This window comes from Tympanuchus pallidicinctus, unplaced genomic scaffold, assembly GCF_026119805.1.
Source record: "Tympanuchus pallidicinctus isolate F22 unplaced genomic scaffold, pur_lepc_1.0 scaffold11, whole genome shotgun sequence".
In the NCBI taxonomy this organism is placed as follows: domain Eukaryota; kingdom Metazoa; phylum Chordata; class Aves; order Galliformes; family Phasianidae; genus Tympanuchus; species Tympanuchus pallidicinctus.
Genome location: NW_026294627.1, coordinates 13,372,684 through 13,393,857, shown reverse-complemented (window position 1 = coordinate 13,393,857; position 21,174 = coordinate 13,372,684). Strand labels below are relative to the sequence as shown.

Here is a 21,174-nt window from a genome sequence, read left to right as displayed (position 1 = left end):
ATCTAGATTAACTTCATCTGCAACAAAGAAACAAAATTTCTAAGGGAATCAGAGCATCACATTGCCCGTATTCGATGAAAATTCAATGAACAGAGATGGGCTGCACACTGAGATATCTGTAGCTCATATCACCTTATTGTTCACTGCAAACATGTTCAGCAAAAGCAGTGATTTACCACAGCACTCATTAAAGCAGAGCCTTTCCTTCCATGAGTAGTTCTTGTGTCAGTGTATGGGAGGCACATACCAGGACATAAGATTGAAATTATTTCTATAGAAGATCTTTAACTTATCTTTCTGAAGCAATGCTATGAAGAAGATAGCAAAAAAAGCATGCTTGTTTATCTTTCACTGGAGTCTCAGGCTGTATGTGCCAAGGATGAAAACTAGAAGGTGATGTACAGTGAAACATATTCACAGAGATTCCTTGTAATGAAGCAATGATGATGAAGATTTGGCTTATCCATGTTCTTTGAGTTGGAAGGAATTAGTATTTACAGCTATTTCTGGGTCAAAGGCTGAGATGAGGATTGGATATGAAACTATCCTTCCCTCTTATCCTTCCCTCTGTAAAATAAAGAAGAATGAAAATCAATTTCATGAATTGTGGGGTGAAAACTGGAGAGAAGAAAATTGTTCAAGCTGCTGCCAAAAGAGACAATTATGGACACCCTGTGGCAGTCTAATTCTATTCACAGGTATCATTACGGCTCTGTAGTGCTTGGAGCCCTTTCCATGGAGCAAGACCTCAATGGTGAGAGCGCTTTTTTCAGTGAGAGTTCACCACCTCATTAGACAAGGACAGGCTCCTACACCCATCCATTATTTGATTCTCCATTGCAATGGAAGGAGAACACCCTCCTATGACACTCCACAACCTGAGAACAGCTGGGAACGCCGCAGTGACTTCCTTCACTTTGCTGGGTGCTGCCCACATGAGCGTGCATTGAAATGAGCGGGAGAGGAGGACAGGCAGCCTTCAGGTCTTTGGGAGATGGCTGCTGATGGAAGACAGCAGGAGCAGCCAAAGGCTGTGGTTTCATAGTACACTATCTGTAATACCAGGTTAGGGTATCTCTGCTCTTGTAACTAAAGGGCTGACACAGCTGCCTGTCGGATTAGGCGATGGACTGGTTTATATAAGTGGCCTGGCTTCAGAAAGCAAAGATATACTTTAATCTCACTTTAAAAACTGAATAAATCAGCCCAGTGCGTTGCACTGAAGCTTTGCACAAGACTGTGTTACTGTTGCATTGATCTGATGCTTTTGGACTGATATCCTAAAGCCCCAAGGTGTTAATTTCTGCTCCAACCAGGTGATCTGAGTCAGTATTTCTGTCTGTGTCACTCTGGAAGCAACAGGCTTGAAGCTCCCTGTCGTGTGCACTGTTGGATCTCTCCAACATGAGCAGGCTTAGAAAAGATCTTTCCATTTCCCCCAGAGAAACAATTTTCGAAAAGATCTGTTATCAGACTCAATAAAGAAAGGCCAGAACAGGTGTTATCACTGCTTTCTGCTTGCCAACTGATAAAAGCCTTTGTTTTCAAAGTCTCAAAAGATAAAAACAGCGTGTAAAATTCCCACAAGAAATGAACTGCACAAGTTATCATTTCACATGTGTAACAGTACAATTTGAACTTCTACGGCTTCCCCACAAAACATTTATTAGTTGCTGTCACTGGAGAATTTACCAGATGAACCATTCTCATTATTACAGTCGTGGAGCTGGGGTGGGGAAAGGGAAAAGAGATGTAACCTCACGTCCCTGCTCTGCTAAACTGCAGTTGAAGAGATCACTTGTTTTCAACACAGCTGAGCAAATTAACAGAATAAGCAGCTTGGGGGCAGACCCCACAGGGTTTGCTATTGAAAACGGAACAATGGGTGAATCATTCTCCAGTCCATCACAGATTCCTTGTTCATTTTCATGGTGAGCTGAACTCTGATTCCCAAGGCAGGCTGGCATGATTCTTGCCATCACAGGGCTCTTTTGCTGCTGCCAGGAATAGTCTTTCTGATGGACAGAAGAAAGCTGTCAATTCAGGACCTGACTGCACAATTCAGGCAGCTAATGACCCAGGCATTGCTACTGCACTGATTTTTGGGCGGGCTGTTCTACCATTTTATGACACCGAGGTTAGACAGGGTTACTTCAGTTTTCTGCTGAGGAAACATCATGAAATTTATGTGAAAGAAGTATGCATTTTCCCATAATTGTATCATTTTCTCTGTATTTTCTTAACGGTTCCATTTGGATTTTTTAGATGAGAAAATGAAATTTCCCATCCTAAGAATCAAATCTAAATGACTGCCCAGAAGACTAATGGCAACCGGACGGTTTCATTTTGACTCGAGTGTACCCTCTCTGTCCTCTCCCCAGCAATCTACTGGATGTTGTTCTTCTTTAGTATGAACATTTTAGAATGTATTGCTAAAACTAAAGTGAGAAACTGTCTCCTGTGACAAGCTGGACTTACCTATGTGCTTACAGCTTCCTCACCAAAGCAGAAAAATAGTTTCATGTTTTCAAAGTAAAGAACCTCTTTTCCCTAGTGAAGCACTGTCTTTTGCTTCAAGAAAACTGCAGAGGATCAATCTGAGAGAGGATTTTTTCCAGCCTTTTTCTTATAAAAATAGAATATCAGAGAGCTGAAGGCAAGTAGTGAAGGTTGTAGTGTGAAGGTTTATAACACAGGTCAGCTGGACAGTCATCAGCTTCTCCGAGGGAAAGCATAAAATGTACCATTAAATGGGAAATAACAATTTACTCCCTGTAGGAGTTCAGCAAGGATCAGTATCTCTGAAGCATTATTGTTTTACTAGTGTGGTTAATTTTGGCAGTGGGAATGAGGTGACCGAGCAGAGATGCCCTGCTGACCATTACAAATGGTATATCAGGTTTCTCAAGGTTCACTGAAGATTTTTGAGCACATTAAAGTATTCAGACATAGTAATATTTTGAACAAAATGATACTAAAGTTTCATTTTTTGCTCGCTTCCTCTGAAAAAATCCTTTTCTTAGACAAGGAGATGAAATAAGATTAAAGTATGTCAACCTTTTCCTAACGTCTGACCTCAGAATTAAAGTCAGCTCTCAAAAAAACCAGTTCCTTCAGCTTTTGAGATTCCAGAGTGCATTTGTATCAGATTGTCTCTTCTGAAATAGAACAATTTGAAACCTGGATTTAAATGAAAATTTACAGTACTATCTCATTAGTGAGGTGGAGGATTACAGATAACAAGAATAGCACCAAATACTGCAAAAGGTCAGACACTGCTTGGAGTTCTCTTTGTATCTTCCTGCTGTAGAAAACACTCCTTGCTCTCACTGCTGCTGCTGGAGGAAAAAATCGTCCACAGCTGTAGCAAACCAGCTTCTGTCAGCTCCCAGGCTTTCAGTGCAGGTATCCCTTCCAAGTACCTCCTGAACTGATTCAGTCAAAAGCAGTCAGATCAACTCACGGGCTATCAATTCACCATCTAGTTCAATATAAATCTATTAAACAAATTTGTCTGACTGCCTGGAGTGAATTAGGGAGCAGCCACCTGACCTGCTCTTCTGGCTGCCTGGAGCCAGAGGTAAATGCGAACCAGTTTGTCAGCAAAAGGAGCACATCAAGATCAGAGAAGAGGCTTTCCTTACTGAGCCAACCAGGTGCTTTCAACCAGTGTGCTTCACTGCAGATAGCTGTGGACTGAGCATACATGGCATTTTTCAGCCCTGCTGGAACAACTTTTGTATCCATCTGTTTCTTCTGTAAGTGGCTCCCCAAAGGGGGTCCTTGCACTGCTTTGCCAAACTGCTTATGAAGCTCTATCAGTTATCATTCCCTACCTAGTGGTGATCTATGATAGTTTTTTTCTTGAGATGTTGTTAACTGTCATAGAATAAATCAAACGCAGCAAAAAGATGCAAATGTGATTTCCACATTTAATACCACCATGGATATGATGATTAAATTACTGTTATCACTTTGGAAACATATTGTCCAGTGCAAATAGCTAACAAATTATCAGAACACTTTGCTCAGACCTTCACCTAAATAATGTCATTACTTGGCAACTCTGAATGTGTTTGGTGTCACACACGTTAATAATGCTCCGCTCTCATCCCAAATAAATTATGTTTTGAATGATATAGCAGTCCTACCAAATACTGTTGGTCAACACCAATTTGTGAGTGCCTTTTAAAATTTTTAAATTTTTAATATGTATATTTTAATTTCCTTCCATGTACACCCTATCAGCTGCCAACCTGCCAGTTATAGAAGCCAAAATTAAGCCCAAATTAAAAAAGGTGCTGAATCACCTGCAAAAGGCAGACTCAGAGGCTAAAGGTCTTTGTGCAGAGTGTAGCGCAGGAGCACAGAAGAGCATCAGGCCACAGTTTCCTCTTGGTGCAGATGAGTAGACCAGGGCTGACATAAGATTATTTCAGCCCAGCAGGAAGATAAGAATTCAGTCTACAGTTCAGTATTTCTTTACCATACTCTGTGTTTGTGGTCCTGTGTGTCAAGACGCATAAGCATTAACTAAGTTATGCATGCCATGATGTGCTATTTGCTCTGACTCTTACTAGGCAGACTGTGAAAAGTCTTCCAGACGTTGGGTCAGAGAATCATAGAATCATAGAATCATAGAAAGGTTTGGGTTATAACGGACCTCAAGGATCACCTAGTTCCAATCCCCCTGCATGAACAGGGTTGACAAGCACTAAATCAGGTAATAGGTCAGGTTGCCCAGGGCCCCATCCTACCTGGCCTTGAACACCTCCAGGGAATGAGCTTCTCTGGGCAGCCTGTTCCGGCGCCTCACCACCCTGTCAGTGAAAAATTTCCTCCTGACATCTAATCTAAATTTTCCCTTTTTAAGTTTAAAACCATTCTCCCTTGTCCTATCAATATTTACTCCTGTAAATATTGTATCCTGTAAAAAGTTGATTTTCCTCCTGCTTATAAATTCCTTAGTATTGGAATGTTACAAAGAGGGCTCTTCCCTTCTCCAGGCTGAACAAGCCCCACTCCCTCAGCCTGTGTTTGTAGGAGATGTGCTCCAGCCCTCTGATCATCCTTTTGGCCCTCCTCTAGACCCTCTCCAAAAACTTCACATCTTTCCTGAGCTGAAGGCCCCAGACCTGGATACAGTACTCTAGATGTGGACTTACAAAGGCAGAATAAAGGGAGAAAATCACCTCCTTTGCCCTGCTGACCACCCTTCCTTTGATGCTGCCCAGGATACTGGTCTTCCAAACTGCAAGTGCACACTGCTGACTCATGTCCAGTTTTTCATCTGCCAGTACCCACAAGTTCTGTGCAGCACTGCTCTCAGTGAGTTCTTCTCCCAGTCTGTATACAACTCTGTGATTGCCTTGGTCCAGTTGTGACACCCTACACTTGGCTTTGCTGAACCTCATTAGGTCCATGTAGGTCCATTTTCTAAGCCTGTCCAGGTCTCTCTGAATGGTATCCCTTCCTCCTGTTGTGTCAACTAACCACTCAGCTTGGTGTTGTCTGCAAATTCACTGAGGGTACATTTGATCCAACTGTCTATGTCACTGATATAGATGTCAAAAACTACCAATACCAAGACAGACCCCTGGGAGATTACCACTCACGATTGATGTTCACCTGGTTGTAGAGCCACTGAGCACAATCTTCTGGATGCAACCATCCAACCAACTCATTACCTACTGAACAGTCCAACCTTTGAAACCATCTCTCTCCAGTTTAGAGATGAGGATGTGCTTTAAGACTGTGTCGAAGGCCTTGTACAAGTCCAGGTAGATGACATCAGTTGCCCTTCCTTTCTCCACCAATGTGGTCACTCCATCATAAAAGGCTACCAGATTGGTCAGGCATGATCTACCTTTAGAGAAGCCATTCTGGTTATCTCAGATCACATCCTCATCCCTCTTGTGCATGATCTTTCCAGGAACAGATGTGAGGCTCACCAGCCTGTAGTTCCCCCAGGTCCTTCTTCTGCCCTTTCTTATAAATGGGAGTGATGTCTCCCATATTCTGGTCCCTGGGGACTTCCCCTTACAGACACAACTTTGCAAATATAATGGAGAGTGACTTGGCAACTGTATCAGCCAGTTTCTTCAGAACCTTTGGATGCATGACATTGGGCCCCACAGACTTGAACCAGACTGATGAGATGGTCACGAACTTGCTCTGCTCTTACACTGGGAGACATTTTGTTCATCCAGCCCCCACCTGGAGGTTCAGGGATGTGAGGTTCAGGGATGTGAGATGGCTGGATGACAGAGTTGGGGCAACTGCCATGAGATGGACAGCCGAGTGACGAGGTTGGGGAAACGGCTGCACGATGGAGTCGGTGAAACCATCTCAAGATGGACAATCTAACGGTGGCGGGCCGCAAACTAGAGCTGGGTTCTGGATGGACTGAGGACCCACACGTGCCGCCGAACCCGGGCCCTCAGGATGTGCACCGGCCGCGTGATGGTTCTGCTGTGCCAGCGGGGCAACGGGTGCCTGTAAAGGGCAGCGGCCACAGCCCGACCCCGGCTGGCTGCGGATCGTGCTCTGAACAGCCGCCTGTCGCCCTCGGCGCTCCCTCACAGCCGCGAGCGGCGCGGCTGAGCCGCCCGCGCTCTGGGCCGCGAGGAACCGCGCGCGGCTCGGCCCGGGTAAGGCGCTCTGCTGCCGGGCGGGGCCCGGCCCGGGCCGCCCCGCCCGCCGTTGCCCGGGACGCCGTTCGCGACAGCCGCTGCCTCTCGGTACGGCAGCGTTGCCGTGCAGCCGCCGCGTTCCGCGGGACTTAGCGATGGCGTCCGGATGGGAGAGCGAGCGGAGCCTGGAGGCGCGCAAGGAGCGGCGGCGGCGGGAGCGGGAAGCGCTGCTGGCGCAGGTGGGCTGCTCGGCGCGGCTCGGCCTTCCCGGACCGAGGGCTTCCTGCCCTGCTCTGCTCTGCTCTGCTCTGCCCTGCTCTGCTCTGCCGGGCTGGGGCGGCCGCAGAGTGCGCTCCGAGCGCGGCCTTGCCCGAGGCCTCAGCCCGCCGTGGGCTCACAGGACAGCCCGAGCGGAGTGCCGCGAAACGGGGCGGCGTGGAGCGGGGATCTTGTCTGCTATTTCGCTTATTACGGGCGCCTGGTTTTCTGTCAGCTGAAAAGAGCCCGCTTCTGTCTGATTTGAACTTGGCTTCATGTATTCGTGCACATAACCCCGAGCCTTCTCAGCTCTAGGCCAGGCAGTTTTGGAGCAACAGGATCTGGGGTTGTTAGCTGACAGCTGGCTGAACGTGAGCCAGCAGTGTGCCCGGCTGGCCAAGAAGGCCAACGGCATCCTGGCTTGTATCAGCAGTAGTGCAGCCAGCAGGAGTGGGGAGGGGATCGTTGCTCTGTACTCAGCTCTGGTGGGCCCACACCTCAAGTACTGTGTTCAGTTCTGGGCCCCTCACTACAGAAAAGACTGAGGTCCTGGAGCGTGTCCAGAGAAGGGCAACAGAGCTGTGAAGGGTCTCGAGCACAAGGCTTATGGAGAGCAGCTGAAGGAACTGGGATTGTTCAGTTTGGAGCAGAGGAGGCCCAGGGGAGACCTTATCACTCTCTGCAACTGCCTGAAAGGAGGTTGTGGTGAGGTGGGGGTCGGCCTCTTCTTCTGCATAACAGTGATAGGACAAGAGAGAAGTGCCTTAAATTGCACCAGGGGAGGTTCAGGTTGGATATTAGGAAAAATTTCTTCTTGGAAAGAGTTGTGAGGTATTGGCACAGACTGAGAGGTGGCACATGACCAGAGAGATGGTGCAGTCACTGTCCCTGGAGGTGTTCAGGAAGTGTGTGGATGTGGCACTGAGGGATGTGGTTAGTGGGCATGGTTGTGAGGGGTTGACGGTTGGACTGGATGATCTTAGTGGTCTTTTCCAAACTTAATGAATCTATTCTATAATTCTGTTGTTTTCTCAACCTTTCCTTTTACAGGTCATCTCCTCCCTTTGCATTCCTGGCCTTTCTTTCCTGAGGAGCCCATGTTGGCACTTTCATTGTGGGGCGAGTGACATCTCAGACAAAAGTGAAGCAGCCTGACGGGTAGAGCTCACATTCTAGCTGCTGGGTTAGCCCCTGTTCTTGTGTGAGCTGAGACACAGCAGCCACTCTTTCACAGCTTTCATGGAGTTGCTGTGACCCAGAGAGCTAGCTGTCTTTATCCTGATACACTCAAAGCCTGCCTGTGTGCAGCGATCAGTGCATGTGCAGGAAACTGCTGGTTCTTTTAACTCAAAGGCAGAATGAATAGTGGCATTGGGAATCACATGCTGGTTAAGTAACATGGCTTGATACGAAGCTTAAGAAGTGACTACATAGATGTGTAGGATAAGATACAGAAATAAAAGTAGGTTGTGATGGTGGGCTTGCGAGAGAAGGAAGACAGCCAAGATATTTCTAGAAGAAAGGGAATGGGAAAATGGCCTGAATGGCTTGCTGCTTACATAGTAGTGATGTTTTTTCTCACTTTTCAACGTGAGAAGATAGCAGAATTTAGGTAATGTTTTACGTGGGTGCCTCTTGCATAACTAGGGAACTGTTCCTAGGCAACAGGATTTCCGTTCAGTGACATCAAAATGTGAAACAATTCTACTCTCTATGTTCCCTTCTTCTTACAAGCAGTTGAAAGGGATATCCTTTAATTAGGTAATAAGCCGTATTATCCTGCAGAAGTTTTTTTTTTTTTCTTTTTCTTTTTTTTAATTGTTATTTTTTGCACTTTCTGCTTGATTTGAATTCCTGTGAGAAGTGCTCTCTTGAGCAATTCAAACTGTTGGAAAATGTTCTTAACTAGAAGAAAGTAAGATTTCTGTAGGGCACCATTATCCTGTTTTACCTCTTCTCACTTGTACAGCAAGAGAGTTGAGAGCTTACAGTTCTATTTGTAGAAAAACTGTACAGTGTCAGGCATTGTTGGTGCAGCTTATCAAATAATCATTTTTCTCTGTTTTCTTTGCTTCTGCTAGAATCAGTGGTGTAACACGAAACAGATGTATACTATGAGGATTTTTAAATTTTAGCATAACTTATTCTTCAGAGGACTTTCTACTTCTTTTGTTTGTATCTTTAAAATAGTGTTAACTTTAAGTAGGAGTTTGTAGTCACTAGATTGTGGTATTATGTATGCTGCAATCTAAAGAAAATCCAATAAATTTGTACTGAACTTGTCATCATGTAAGTCTCATTTCAGGGAGACATACTGAAGCTGAGAAAAGCAGTTGTGTTGCATACTGTAACACAGTATGACAATGAGACCTAAGCTACTTCCATGGTGAAAAGGCTGAAGCTGGTGATAAAGGTGTTTTTTCATACAGAAGATGTAAAGGGAAGGATACAGAGGTGATTTTGACAGAACTTTATCTAATCCTAGCAAGCCATCTTCACTAAACTTGTTTTTTCCTTGAATTTGAACAAGAAACAAATCATTGTGGTGGATGAGAAGCTGGACATGAGCCAGCAGTGTGCGCTTGCAGCCCTGAAGGCCAACTGTGTTCTGAGCTGCATTAGAAGAGGAGTGGCCTGCAGGGAGAGGGAGGTGATTGTACCCCTCTACTCAGCCACTGAGCAAAAAGAGATGATTGTGTGTACTTCAGTTTTTGATTCTGAATGAGATGAGATTTTGAACTGACTCATCTTCAGGAGCCTGTAGTAGTATAGTATTGAAAATTGTTTACCTGTCTTCTGTTCTGTCAAGAATGCAGCTAGGGCTTTGAAAAAGGGAAGACCTTTCACTGGTTCCAGGTACCATTTGTTTGTTCATAGGTAGGACACTGAGGTGTCTGGGGGAACCTTTACTCTATTTTCCTGAAGTAATTCTACCAAAATCACTGAGCTCACAAGAAAAAAATGGGTTTCACCCTCCCTTTTCTTTTTGCAAATTCCATATCCTCAAAAATCAAGATTAGAATTGTTTTGAAACAGTTGTAGACATAGAACTGTATTCTTTACCTTTTACTTTAAAAGGAGCTGAACAGATGTTGTATCTTGCTGACTTTTAATTACTCTTATGTTTTTGCTGGTTATGACTTTACTGTGCTACTTTGGAAGAATCCAAATATCTCCAAACCCATTGATTGAGATTTCTCTTTCAAATTTTGGAGAGATAACTTCTATTTGTGTAATCTGCCCTCCCAACTGCATTGATAAAACCCTAGCAGCTGGTAATGTTTGTGGATAACGATCAGTAATTAAATAATTAAGTGTTGACATGCAAATTGTTATCAAACTCCAGAAATAGCATCTTGTTTTGATGGGTATGATCGTTCATGACATCAGTGTTTTACTTTGCAAGTTTGGAAAGGGAACATAATTTGATGGGTGTTTTGGTAAGCATAGGGCTGTGCACTTTTCCTAGATGTGAGCACTTTTTTCTTTTTTTTGGTAAAAACTGGCAATAATTCACTCCTGAGTTTAGTTTCTGAATCTGTGCTATGACATGACAGCTTTTAATTTCGTTGTTACCCGTCTGTGACTTGTTTTTTTTATGGAACTGATGAGTTTCACTTGGTCTCTAAGGCTGATGTGATTTGCTTATTGCTTATGTAGGAGCTGTTAGGGGTGACTGATAGATTGCAAGATTCTCTTGCTACCAATGCGTTGTTTAAAAAAAATATATTTGCAAGTAAATGAGAGCTCACTCAATATTTCAAGTGAATAAGATGTGTTCTGAAACAAGGTGAATAAAATAATGGTGCTTTGAAACAGGTCAGTGGTTAATTTGTTCCTCGTTTGTAACGTTAGCCTCATTTAACTCAGTGTCTATTTGTAAATTTTCCATCCTGAGGCAAATAGTAATTTCATTCTATTCTATTACAGAGAAAAGTTTAAATCACACACAAAGAATAAGCATAAAGATAAAATAAACAAACAACAACAACAAAAAACAACCAAAAAGCAATCCAGCAAATGTGAAGAAGCAATGGAAAATAAGTGAAAGAATTTATACAGCAATGATGAGTTCTCTGGGGGGAGAAAGGAGAGGAAGTAAATATAGGAGAAGAGGGAGTGTTGCTCAGGAATGAAGCAGATAGAGGAGACAAAAGGGATGGGGAGTAATTTTTGACTTTAGTAATGTGCAAAAGGAGGCAGTGAGTTCCAAATATGTAATGTTGTTACTCTTTTTGTGCAGTCATTTGGTTTATGATTGAGAACACTTTCTAGTAAAACTGATTCAGGATGGAAACCAAATCCTGCCTTTAGTTTTTGCTTCAACTTTATTAGAAAGTGCACGGTTTATTTCACACAGCTGAAAACATTGCAGGGGTGGAGTTGTAATAATGAAAAAAAAAATTCCTGCTTAATCAGATGTGATGATTGCATTTGGGATAAAGAGTTTTCATAATGACAAATTCAGTTCCAGGGAACTGAAAGCCGTGCTTCTGATGAATGTATCACAGGAAACTTCATTGTCTGGAAGGGTCGACATCTTATTTACGTAGTTTACAGCATTCCTTTTCAGGAGTTGAAAGTGCAGCAATTACTAACTCTTCAGAAATAGGACTAAAAATATTTCTAGCTTTCTCTCCATAACCAGAAAGGGAAGAACCTTCTGCAGCCCCAAATTTTGAATCTGGCTGAGATATTTCTGAAGTTGAGAAGGCTTGCTTACAGCTTACTTGTAAAATTAATGCATACTGAGCTGTGCTTGGCAGTGGAGTAATTGCCCAGGGAATGTCAGAAGTCCACTGTATCACGTAGTGTGCTGTTTGTGAAGGCTGCAAGAAAGAAGATTCTGCAGAGTGAAGAAAGGAAGGTGAACATCTTTGCCTTGTTTACTGAGGATGACGGGATGGAGTCAGTGCTAGAGAAGCTGCAGAACTGTAGCCTGAGGAAGTAGGGTGCATAATCTTTTTTTAGCTGGCTTTCCCATTTAACATGCAGTAATCCCGAAGTGTGTTTATTGCTGTCCTGTAATACGAAAAGCTCTCAAGTACTGTTTTAAAATTGTCTATGACTGTGGCAATGTGACTTACAAAAACATTTGTACCTAGTGCTACTGAGCTCCATTTAGTCATTTTTCTTCTCTGTTTTAGGCCAAAATTGATTATGAGAAGGAGGAGAGGCGCAAGCTGCAAAAGCATCTGCGAGGCGAAGACACGTGGATGCTCCCTGACGTGAACGAGCGTGTGGAGCAACTGGAGGAGGTGATGCGCCTGGAAATCACTGAATTGTGTTTGTAGTTTTATGACATGTCCATATGCACAGGAAGGTTTGAGGGCCCTACTGTGGTCCAAAAGATCTCCCAATTTCTGAATTTTGTATGCTTCAAAATTAGCTTAGTTTAAGTGGAAATAATCTTTTACTCAGAAAGAGGAAAGCAACTTTAATCATTCAATTCCAGCTTTAATTTTTATCATACACAGGGGAGCAAGTACTGCCAGACAAGAATAGTGCCTTGAGAGGAGTTCTAGAGGATCCAGGGTTTTGTAGTAAGCTCATTTGCGCTAATTCAACAGAGAAGTTGTAATGGAGCATCCAAATATCACATCCCTAAGTGTTATTTTAGAAACCTGTGTGATATATCAATGAATGACACAGTGTTGCCCAAGGGAATGGATTTGACTGAAACAAGGGTAGTGCAGATGATCTGTGTCTGGTGTAGTGCCTTAGTTCCAGTGAAAAGGATACTGTGGGTAGGGGTGGGGATTGGTTATGGACAGCTCTTCTCTGTCCCTAAGATGAAGAGAGAAGGTAGTAGAAATAAAACGTGTCTGTGTCCAGATGTGTGTGTTTTACCTTTTTCAGTGCAGTTTGGTATGTAGGTTATGATTGTTTTTCTTGTATGTGGCCAGTTGGGTTTACTGAACCTCATTTACAAACATTTTCTTGTAGGAACATTCTGGGAAGAAAAAAAAGAAAAAGGATAAACATTCAAAAAAATCTAAGAAAGAAAAAAAGAAAAATAAAAAACAGAAATCTGAAAAAAAGGATGACATTGATGATAGTTCTTCAGTAAGTAAGAAACTTAAAAGAGCTTCAAGTGACTTCTAAAAAAACTGCAGCGTTCTGTGGGTACTTGGGCACACATGTTTAGTAATACTAAGACTCACTCTTCCTATTGGGAAAAGCTGTGGCAATATTTGTCTCTTTAATGTACCAAGTCTCCTTCATATAGCAAATGTTTAGTCAGTTTAGAAAATGCTGTAATCTGAATCTGTCTGAATTTTATAATATTCAATTAGAAAATAAGGATTTTTTAGCCAAGTTCTTGATATTTGGGGACTTCTGGAATAGAGTGGAAAAATTCATAATTCTCTGTAGTTACAGGTATAAGGTAGAACAATGTGTCTAAAATTGGAAATGTTTGACTTAGATTTCAAGCATGAGTTACTGTTGCCTTTTCCCATGGATATTCAACTGGGAGCTGTACACTAGTCCAAAGGAAGCTCAGACCAGTGCATTTGATTCTCTTGACAGATGCCTTCTCATTCAGAGGCACTCTGGCAAAACAGTACAGAGAGCTGCTGCTTTCTGACCACGATGTGCAAAACATCTTCCTGGTGTTTTGGTCCAAGTCAGGCAGCAGTGTGACTTTTCTTTTGAGAGAATCTCTTTTACTGAGAGAATAAACATGCAATATGATGAGGTTTATTTTCTAGTGACCGAAGGAGGTGAACCATGCTTTAAGTGTGGGAAGTAACCACAAATGTCCCACATTTCCTGTGGGATTCATCAAAACTAAAATTACATTGGTGAGTCCCACAGTAAAGCACAAGTCTGATTGCTTTGTTCCAGAGTCTCTTATTGCCACAACAGGTTCAGATAAATAGCAAAGAAATTCTATTCAATAAAATACAGTTTAGTTTGAGTGTGAAATTACAGTGCATGGTTTGCAAATGTCGAAGTTGGGTTTGAAAATGGGAGATCATGACATGTGAAGTGCTTTGGGTGGTAGTTATTGGTTTAGTTTTCCAGTGTAAAACATAGTGATGAACCTAAACTTTTTTAATATTTTGTTTTTGTAATGCAATGAAAACATTTTTTTTGTTTTTATTCTGACAGTTTTAACATTAGCAGTGTTATGATGTGAGTCAGCAGCCAGTGGGAACTGGTGTTACATACTGCAGTGTGCTCATGAACTCTAGCAGTGTGTTTTGGTTGTGAAGGAACAATTTCCTTTTGGATCTATCGAAACTACATTTTTATCCTCAAGTATTACATTAGTAGTGCTTAGCAACCAGCATCAAGTTTGACTAACAATATACTTGGTAAGTGGCATAAATTTTATCAGTGTATGTTGATGTGTTATAATTGTTTGCATTAAAATTTATACTTAGGATTCTTCAGTTGAATGGGTTGAGTCAAATGCATCACAGTCAGATAACACAGAAAAGGCCTGGAAGGTTAGCAAGCAATCAGATGCTGCAAAAGAACCAGCTGTGCAGGTAAGAGGTCAGATAACTACTCCAGAAATAAATTCAGCATGACCAAATGTGGAATGTGTTTGGATTTCTTGACAGTTCATTTGCAGTGTGTTGAATAAACACTGTTTCTCAGAGAAAAGTTGTGTTTATCAAGGTAAATGTTACATTTCATTAATTCATGGCTTCTCTACTTGATAGTTGCATAGGATTTAACAAGGTGCAACATTTGAAGTTGCCCAGCGCCAGTTTCTTTCATCTGTTTTGAGGCTCTAGCAACTTAGCCTGATTTTCTTGAAGAGTCAGTTTAAAAATATTGATTGGAGAAGTTATTTTTCTACATAATTTAGGTGTTTTATTCTGCAGTTGAATGAAGTTTTGCTTCTGCAATTATTAAACAGTTATAAGGAAGGGAGGTGCAGAACTTCTCAGCAACAATATTTATAGGCTCAAGGCCACTCCCAAGGTGAATTCTGTGCACAGTAAGCAGATTTACTATCAGAATGGCATAAATGGAGCAACATGTCACGATGTTTTCAGTTGTGTGAAAGGGTCTTATTTCATTCCTGCTTCTCACTCTGAAGCTGTGTATGTTATTAAGAGAAATAAAAAGAATCTCTGAATTGTACACATATATTTTGAAAAAGTATGTAGTAAAAAAATATAATAACAGAATCATTTGAGCTGGCAGGGACTCAGAAAAGTCATCTAGTCCAGCTCCCCTGCAGTGAACAGGGACACCTACAGCTCCATCAGGTGCTCAGAGCCCCATCCAGCCTGACCTCGAGTGTCTGCAGGGATGGGGCATTTGTGCCACTGCCTTGCTGCCCTTATTTAAAAAAAAACAACTTCTGCCTTATATCAAATCTGTATCTCCCCTGTTTCAGATTGAACACACTTCCCCTTGTCATATCAAGAAAGAGCCTACTAGAGGTTCTGTTCCTACAGCTCCCCCTTACATAACGAAAGGCTGCCCTCAGGTCTCCCCAGAGCCTTCTCTTCTCCAGGCTGAACAGCCCCAGCTCTCTTGGCCTGTCCTGGTAGGAAAGGTGTTCCATCTGTTGGATCATTTCTGTGGCCCACAAGTCCTTATGGATATCATAGTAATTTGTATTGCAAAGCCATTGTTTTTGCCAGACATTTCTCATGTAAAGTCACTTACTCTGCACACTCTGGATGTGTCTTATTTTGGATGAGGAGTGAATTTCCAGATCATTCCTACCTTTTGTATATTTACTGTCATTATAAATCAGTCTTGGAACTCATAAACCCATTTCATATATACAGAAGATGCATACAGGACTGCTCAGAGCAGTTGTGAAATCTCCTTGGAGATCTTCAGAAGACATCTGGATATTGACCCGGGCACCCTTCTCTGTGTGGGATCAGGGAGCTTGGACCAGGTGTCCTCCAGATCCTTAGAAATCTTCTGTTGATCCATACTGCTTGGTTATGTAAATGTAGATACTATTGAATGACTTGAAAGCAGATTAGTTTTCAGTTCTTTCTTGGAGGAGATCTGAGAAGTGGAATGTTGTTTATCACCTCCAAAACACTCATTTTTGAGCACTGGAGAACTAGTTAACATACAACATCTGTTAAGATTGACAGCTCAGACTTGAACCTTAGCAAAGACATTTGAAGACTCTTCTGCAAAGGCATGTTTTGAAATAGATGTAGCTGTGTCATTTTGATTCCTGTACTATACATAGAAGTGTTCCAAATGTTTTTGCAGAGTAGTTGCTTATAATGTGTGTGACACTGCCTTCTTTGATGCTTCAGGGTTTGTATGTATAAAGAAGTGTTTCAAATTTGAGTAGGTTGTCCATATGCTGCTGTTCTTTAGAAAGTACTCCTCGTTTTTAAATGTCCTCAGTCTGGCTTTTCTACCTGCTACTGTGGGGTACAAATGACAGAATTTAGATGTGCAACTCTTTTATTTGGGGGTGCTGTTAGATGCTGAGATATCCCCAGTATGAACTATGCTCAATGATATTTTCTTTGGCAGATTTTGTATATGCTAGAAGATACATAGGAGTTTATGAAGCCAAAAGCAGCAAATTGAAATTCTGTAATGATGGAAAAGGAATTGGCTTAGCTGTACAAAGTTCACTTAAGCAAAAATGAAAAAAAAGCTGTCTATACGTTTTGCATATTTACTGCTGTCTTAAATACACTGGGTGGACGACCGGGGCAACGGGCACAAACTGGAACACAGGAAGTTCCACCAGTTCTACACAAATATTAAAGACTGAAGCTCATTAAATCGCTTTTGCTTTTCATCAAAATATTTCATATGTATTGGTAAAATGTGTGCTGTTTGTTGTAAGTAGCTTTTGTCATTAGTTGCATTGTTTTTTTGGTTTTTTTTTTGAAGAGAGAAGAATGGATGAATTTAGACTTCATGTCTCTGAAAACCATGTCACTGGCATCTGTCAAAGGTGAAAGAGAGAAAGACAAAATACTGGAACGACAGAAAGCTCGAGAAATTGAGCAGGTAGGAGGAATTAATGCACCAACTTTTTTCTACATTTTACCATGTTTTACATAATGAATTGGTTCTAATACCTAAGTTTCAGTATACTTTTAAATTGTTTAGATTAATGCCTGATGTTGTGTATGATAACGGTTCTGATTAAATGGATCAGATGTTTGTTCTCTTTGGGTTAGGAAGGGTTCTTATAGCAGGCTTATCCTGTAGAGAAAAGCCTGTAGTTACCTTTTCAGTAAGAAAAAGGCCAGCTTAGAAAGTACCAAGTTCTGTAACGATTGAAGTACTTCTGAGATGTTTTGTGTAGTTACATACTCTTGGCCTGGCCTTCTCCCCATGATATGTGCGAAAGGAGCCCTGTTGTTTTGTGCGGTAAAAGCTCACTCAGGTTTCTGTGTTAAAGTGTAATATGGCTGTTTTTCATGAAGAAGGAACTCAGAGTGGTTGCAGTGCCTTCCATGTGGTAGTTGTGCGTTAACACTTCGGAGGATCAGAGTCCAATTGCGGAAGGGCTTGGTGTCATAAAATTAGTTCTGTGTGTGTACAGTTGTTGGTGGCTTCATTTGTTCACTCAGCTCTTTCAGTGCAGTATGATCTGATTTGAAAACGTAGTTGCTGATCACAACCTTTTCTTTCTGCCATGCTTTTCAAATACTTACATTGTAGTTAAGAACCAGGCAGACCTGGACTGTTCTTGTGTGCTACACAGCACTTCAGGTATTCGCTTTTGAGCAGAGCTTAATCTTTTTTCTTCCCACATAATATTTTGCTGAACGTTTTTTCTGATCCATTGAAGGACCATTACCAGACTGTCAGCATGCATTATATGGTTGATGACCATTTATACGTACTCTTGATCCTAGAAGAATATGGTTTGTTATAGACTGTTCCACCCAATTGCTTTCCATGCAGCTTTATATTTTATCTATTCCTTATTGGGTACATCAAACCATCTTACAACAGATGTGTGTAGCATGATGAGTTGAATATAAATGGAGACAAATATAAACTTTTGTCGCTGCTGGCATTTCCTATTAAAAATTTTCTCCAGTGAACTTGCTTGCTTCCAGACAAATAAGTTGACAGAATCACAATAAGAAATCTATTTTGAGATTTCTTGAGGTAAGAGCAGAAGTTTTCATAGCCCTGCTTCATACACAAGTGCATGTTATTGCTACACTGATAATGAATACAAAACATATGCAATGCATGCATAAACATTATCTTTGTATCAGGCCATGCTTTCTGAGAGAGAACTCAATCCCTACTGGAAGGATGGTGGTACGGGATTGCCACCAGAGGAGGATCACTCAGCTTCAGTTAAAAAAGGTAAACAGCAACTTTATTAATAATCTTAAATTCCCATCTCTGCTTTCTGGTCTCTGGGTTACTAGCAAATTGTTACAAATGTTAATGTAACTGGATTATAGATAAAGTAGAATTCAGATGAAAATTCAGTAGTGAATATTGGGTTAATATCATAGTATGTTGTTTTGCAGAATTTCTCTTCACTGGTTGCTAGTCTTGAGTGGTTTAACCTTCAGTATCTTCATAGAAATTCCCCATGTGGAACTAATTAAAATAAAGAAGCATGATTTACCAAGACAAGATAAATTGTTGTCATCTCATTTGGTTCCTTTCATTCCATTACACAAATTATAGTTTTAAAATACTCAACTACAGAAGTCTGAGTCACATTAAAGTGAACTGCATTACAGATGCAATTTGTGAAAAATATTATTTCTGTAACCTTTTTGTTTCTTTCCTTACCCTGGGGTTATCTCATCTGTTTCTAGCAAAAGCATTTTTCATAATGTCATGAAACATTTATCATGTTCTGATAACGGCCCTCGTGTTCTGTCAGTGGGGAACTCTCAGGTCCCTTGCATTTCTGTTTGGGAGCCTTTTCCTTGGACACTCTGTCCTACAAACCATTAGCCTCATGCACGCTTGCAGGAGTAGCAGAGATCAGTGCTGTATGAAGGCGGCAGGCACTGGTGGATATGTTCTGAGTGTTAAGACCTCATGCTAACTTCTCAAAGGAAGAGCAGCGGGTTACTCATCAGTTTTCTGAGAAGGAAAATGCACTTGTTTGTATTGAATGGGTGTGCCAAAGAACAGACACAGAAGGTGAAAACAATAAGAAGGTTCTTTAAGTTCATTTAGAAAAATCTCACAGCTTTCTGTGTGCTGCTCCTGTCTTGGAAGATCTATGTTGTGTTCAGTGACAAAACAGAGAAGCTTAAATTTAATCAATAGTGTGACTGAGGGACACTCAACTGAACTTAAAAATGTGTAATTGCATTATTAGATTCCTTCTGTTTTTCTTTTGCATCCCACCAGTTCTTACATTAACTTCAGGTGAAGGTTTAATGTCACATATAGAGCATGTTTTAAATAGGAGTAACTACTGAGATACAAAATTATGACTTCTCATTGTTTTCTATTTTAGTTACAGTGATAGAAGATGCTGGTTTAAGTTGGTTACGAAAATCATATCAAAGAATGAAGGAGCAGGCTGAGAGAGAGAAACGGAATATTGAGGAAATTGTAGCGGAAAGATACGGGGTGAGGATCTTCAGTTAATTTTTTTTAATAGCAATTATAGATACAGTATATTTTTTATAGGTGCTTGGAAAAGGTTACTTTCATGTAAAAACACAAATAATGTGCAGTGTCAGAAAGAAGCAGTAGGAAAGAATCAGGAAAAGGCAGCCTCTTAAGCTTCTCTGCAGTGATGAAAAGTTTTATGCTATCCAAATTCATTTAATATCTTTTTTGTTAATATTATTTAGGTTTGCTGTTAGATTCTATATATTAAAATAATTTCCTTCAGCATTGTTGATCAAACGATCCCAGTTACAAAGTACCTGAGTGTTTTCAAAATTGTGATAGTTATTAGAAAATATATTTTTTGCCTGCACACAGTTTGTGGGTAATAATAATTCCGAGGTAATTTGGAGAACTGTGTCAGGTTTTACCAGATGTGAATCTTCTGGCCACTTGTCCCAATGCACTGAGAAAGCTATATGTTTTGGAAGTGTTTAAAAATTATTTTTAAAGACTGCTTTATTAAGTCTGCCATGACAATATTAGAATCATAGAATCACTGTGACATTTTGAGTTGGAAGGGACCTTTAGAGGTCATCTACTCCAGCTCCCCTGCAGTGAACAGGGACACCTAAGCTAGATCAGATTGCTCTTCAAGGCTTCTAGATACAGTAATATTGTCTTTAAAAGCACTAGTCAAATGTGTGGGATGTTAGTATTTAATCTTGGCTGTAATTTTATAGTTTTGAGTTTCATGTGTGGGGAGTGTATGTTGGTTTTTCTCTTTTGGTTGGTTTGGTTGTGTGAGTCTTGGATAAGACAGTGTGAATTCATACTATTGTCTTGTCACGCCTGAATGATGAAACCAGCAAGGTCAGCACTGTTGGAAATTAGTTGGTGCCAGTGATTTTAAAGAATATTATTTTTAAGAGTCTTTTTCAAGAAAGTAGGATTCAAACGCACACACACTCTAGCTGCTGTGGTACAGGGTAGTGATTGAAAGAGGTTTTGGCCTGGTATGCCTCAGTATGTACAGGACTTTGACACTGTCCCCCACAACATTGTCATGGAGAAGCTGGCTGCCCATGCTTGGGATGGGCGCATGCTCTGCTGGGTGAAACACTGGCTGGATGTCTGGGCCCAAAGAGTGCTGGTCAATTAAATCCAGTTGGCAGCTGATCATGAGCGGTGTCCCCCAGGGCTTGGAACTGGGGTTGCTTCTATTTAACATCTTTATTAACCATCTTAATGAGGGGATTGAGTGCACCCTCAGTAAGTTTGCAGATGACACCAAGTTGGGAGGGACTGTTTATCTGCCTGATGGGAGAAAGGCACTGCAGAGGGATCTGGATAGACTGGATCGATGGGCCAGGGTTAACTGTATGAGTTTCAATAAGGGCCAAGTGTTGGGTCCTGCATTTTGGTCACAACAACCCCAGGCAACCCTACAGGCTTGGGGAGGAATGACTGGAAAGCTGCCTGATGGAAAGGATGTATCTTGGTGTACTGATGGACAGTTGGCTGAATATGAGCCAGCAGTGTGCCCAGGTGGCCAAGAAGGCCAATGGCATCCTGGCTTGTATCAGGAATGGTGTGGTGAGCAGGACTAGGGAAGTCACCCTGCCCCTCTACTCGGCACTGCTGAGGTGCCACCAAGAGTACTGTGTTCAGTTTTGGGCACCTCAATATAGAAGGGACATGGAGGTGCTGGAGCAGGTCCAAAGAAGGGCAACAAGGCTGGTGAAGGGCTTGGAGAATATGGCCTGTG

At 41.6% G+C, this 21,174-nt stretch overlaps 1 protein-coding gene across 1 annotated transcript in view; it reads left to right on the top strand.

Annotated features, from left to right (window-relative positions):
- Positions 1–6,739: 6,739 nt before the first annotated feature.
- The window catches only part of CWF19L2 (CWF19 like cell cycle control factor 2), a 62,389-nt gene continuing 47,954 nt past the window's right edge, over positions 6,740–21,174 (top strand). The window contains exons 1-7 of the mRNA XM_052671234.1: positions 6,740–6,871; positions 12,038–12,148; positions 12,837–12,956; positions 14,282–14,389; positions 16,743–16,862; positions 18,092–18,185; positions 19,309–19,424. Coding sequence (XP_052527194.1) covers positions 6,788–6,871; positions 12,038–12,148; positions 12,837–12,956; positions 14,282–14,389; positions 16,743–16,862; positions 18,092–18,185; positions 19,309–19,424 — 753 coding nt within the window. The 5' untranslated portion in view covers positions 6,740–6,787. The remainder of the gene's footprint in view (positions 6,872–12,037; positions 12,149–12,836; positions 12,957–14,281; positions 14,390–16,742; positions 16,863–18,091; positions 18,186–19,308; positions 19,425–21,174) is intronic.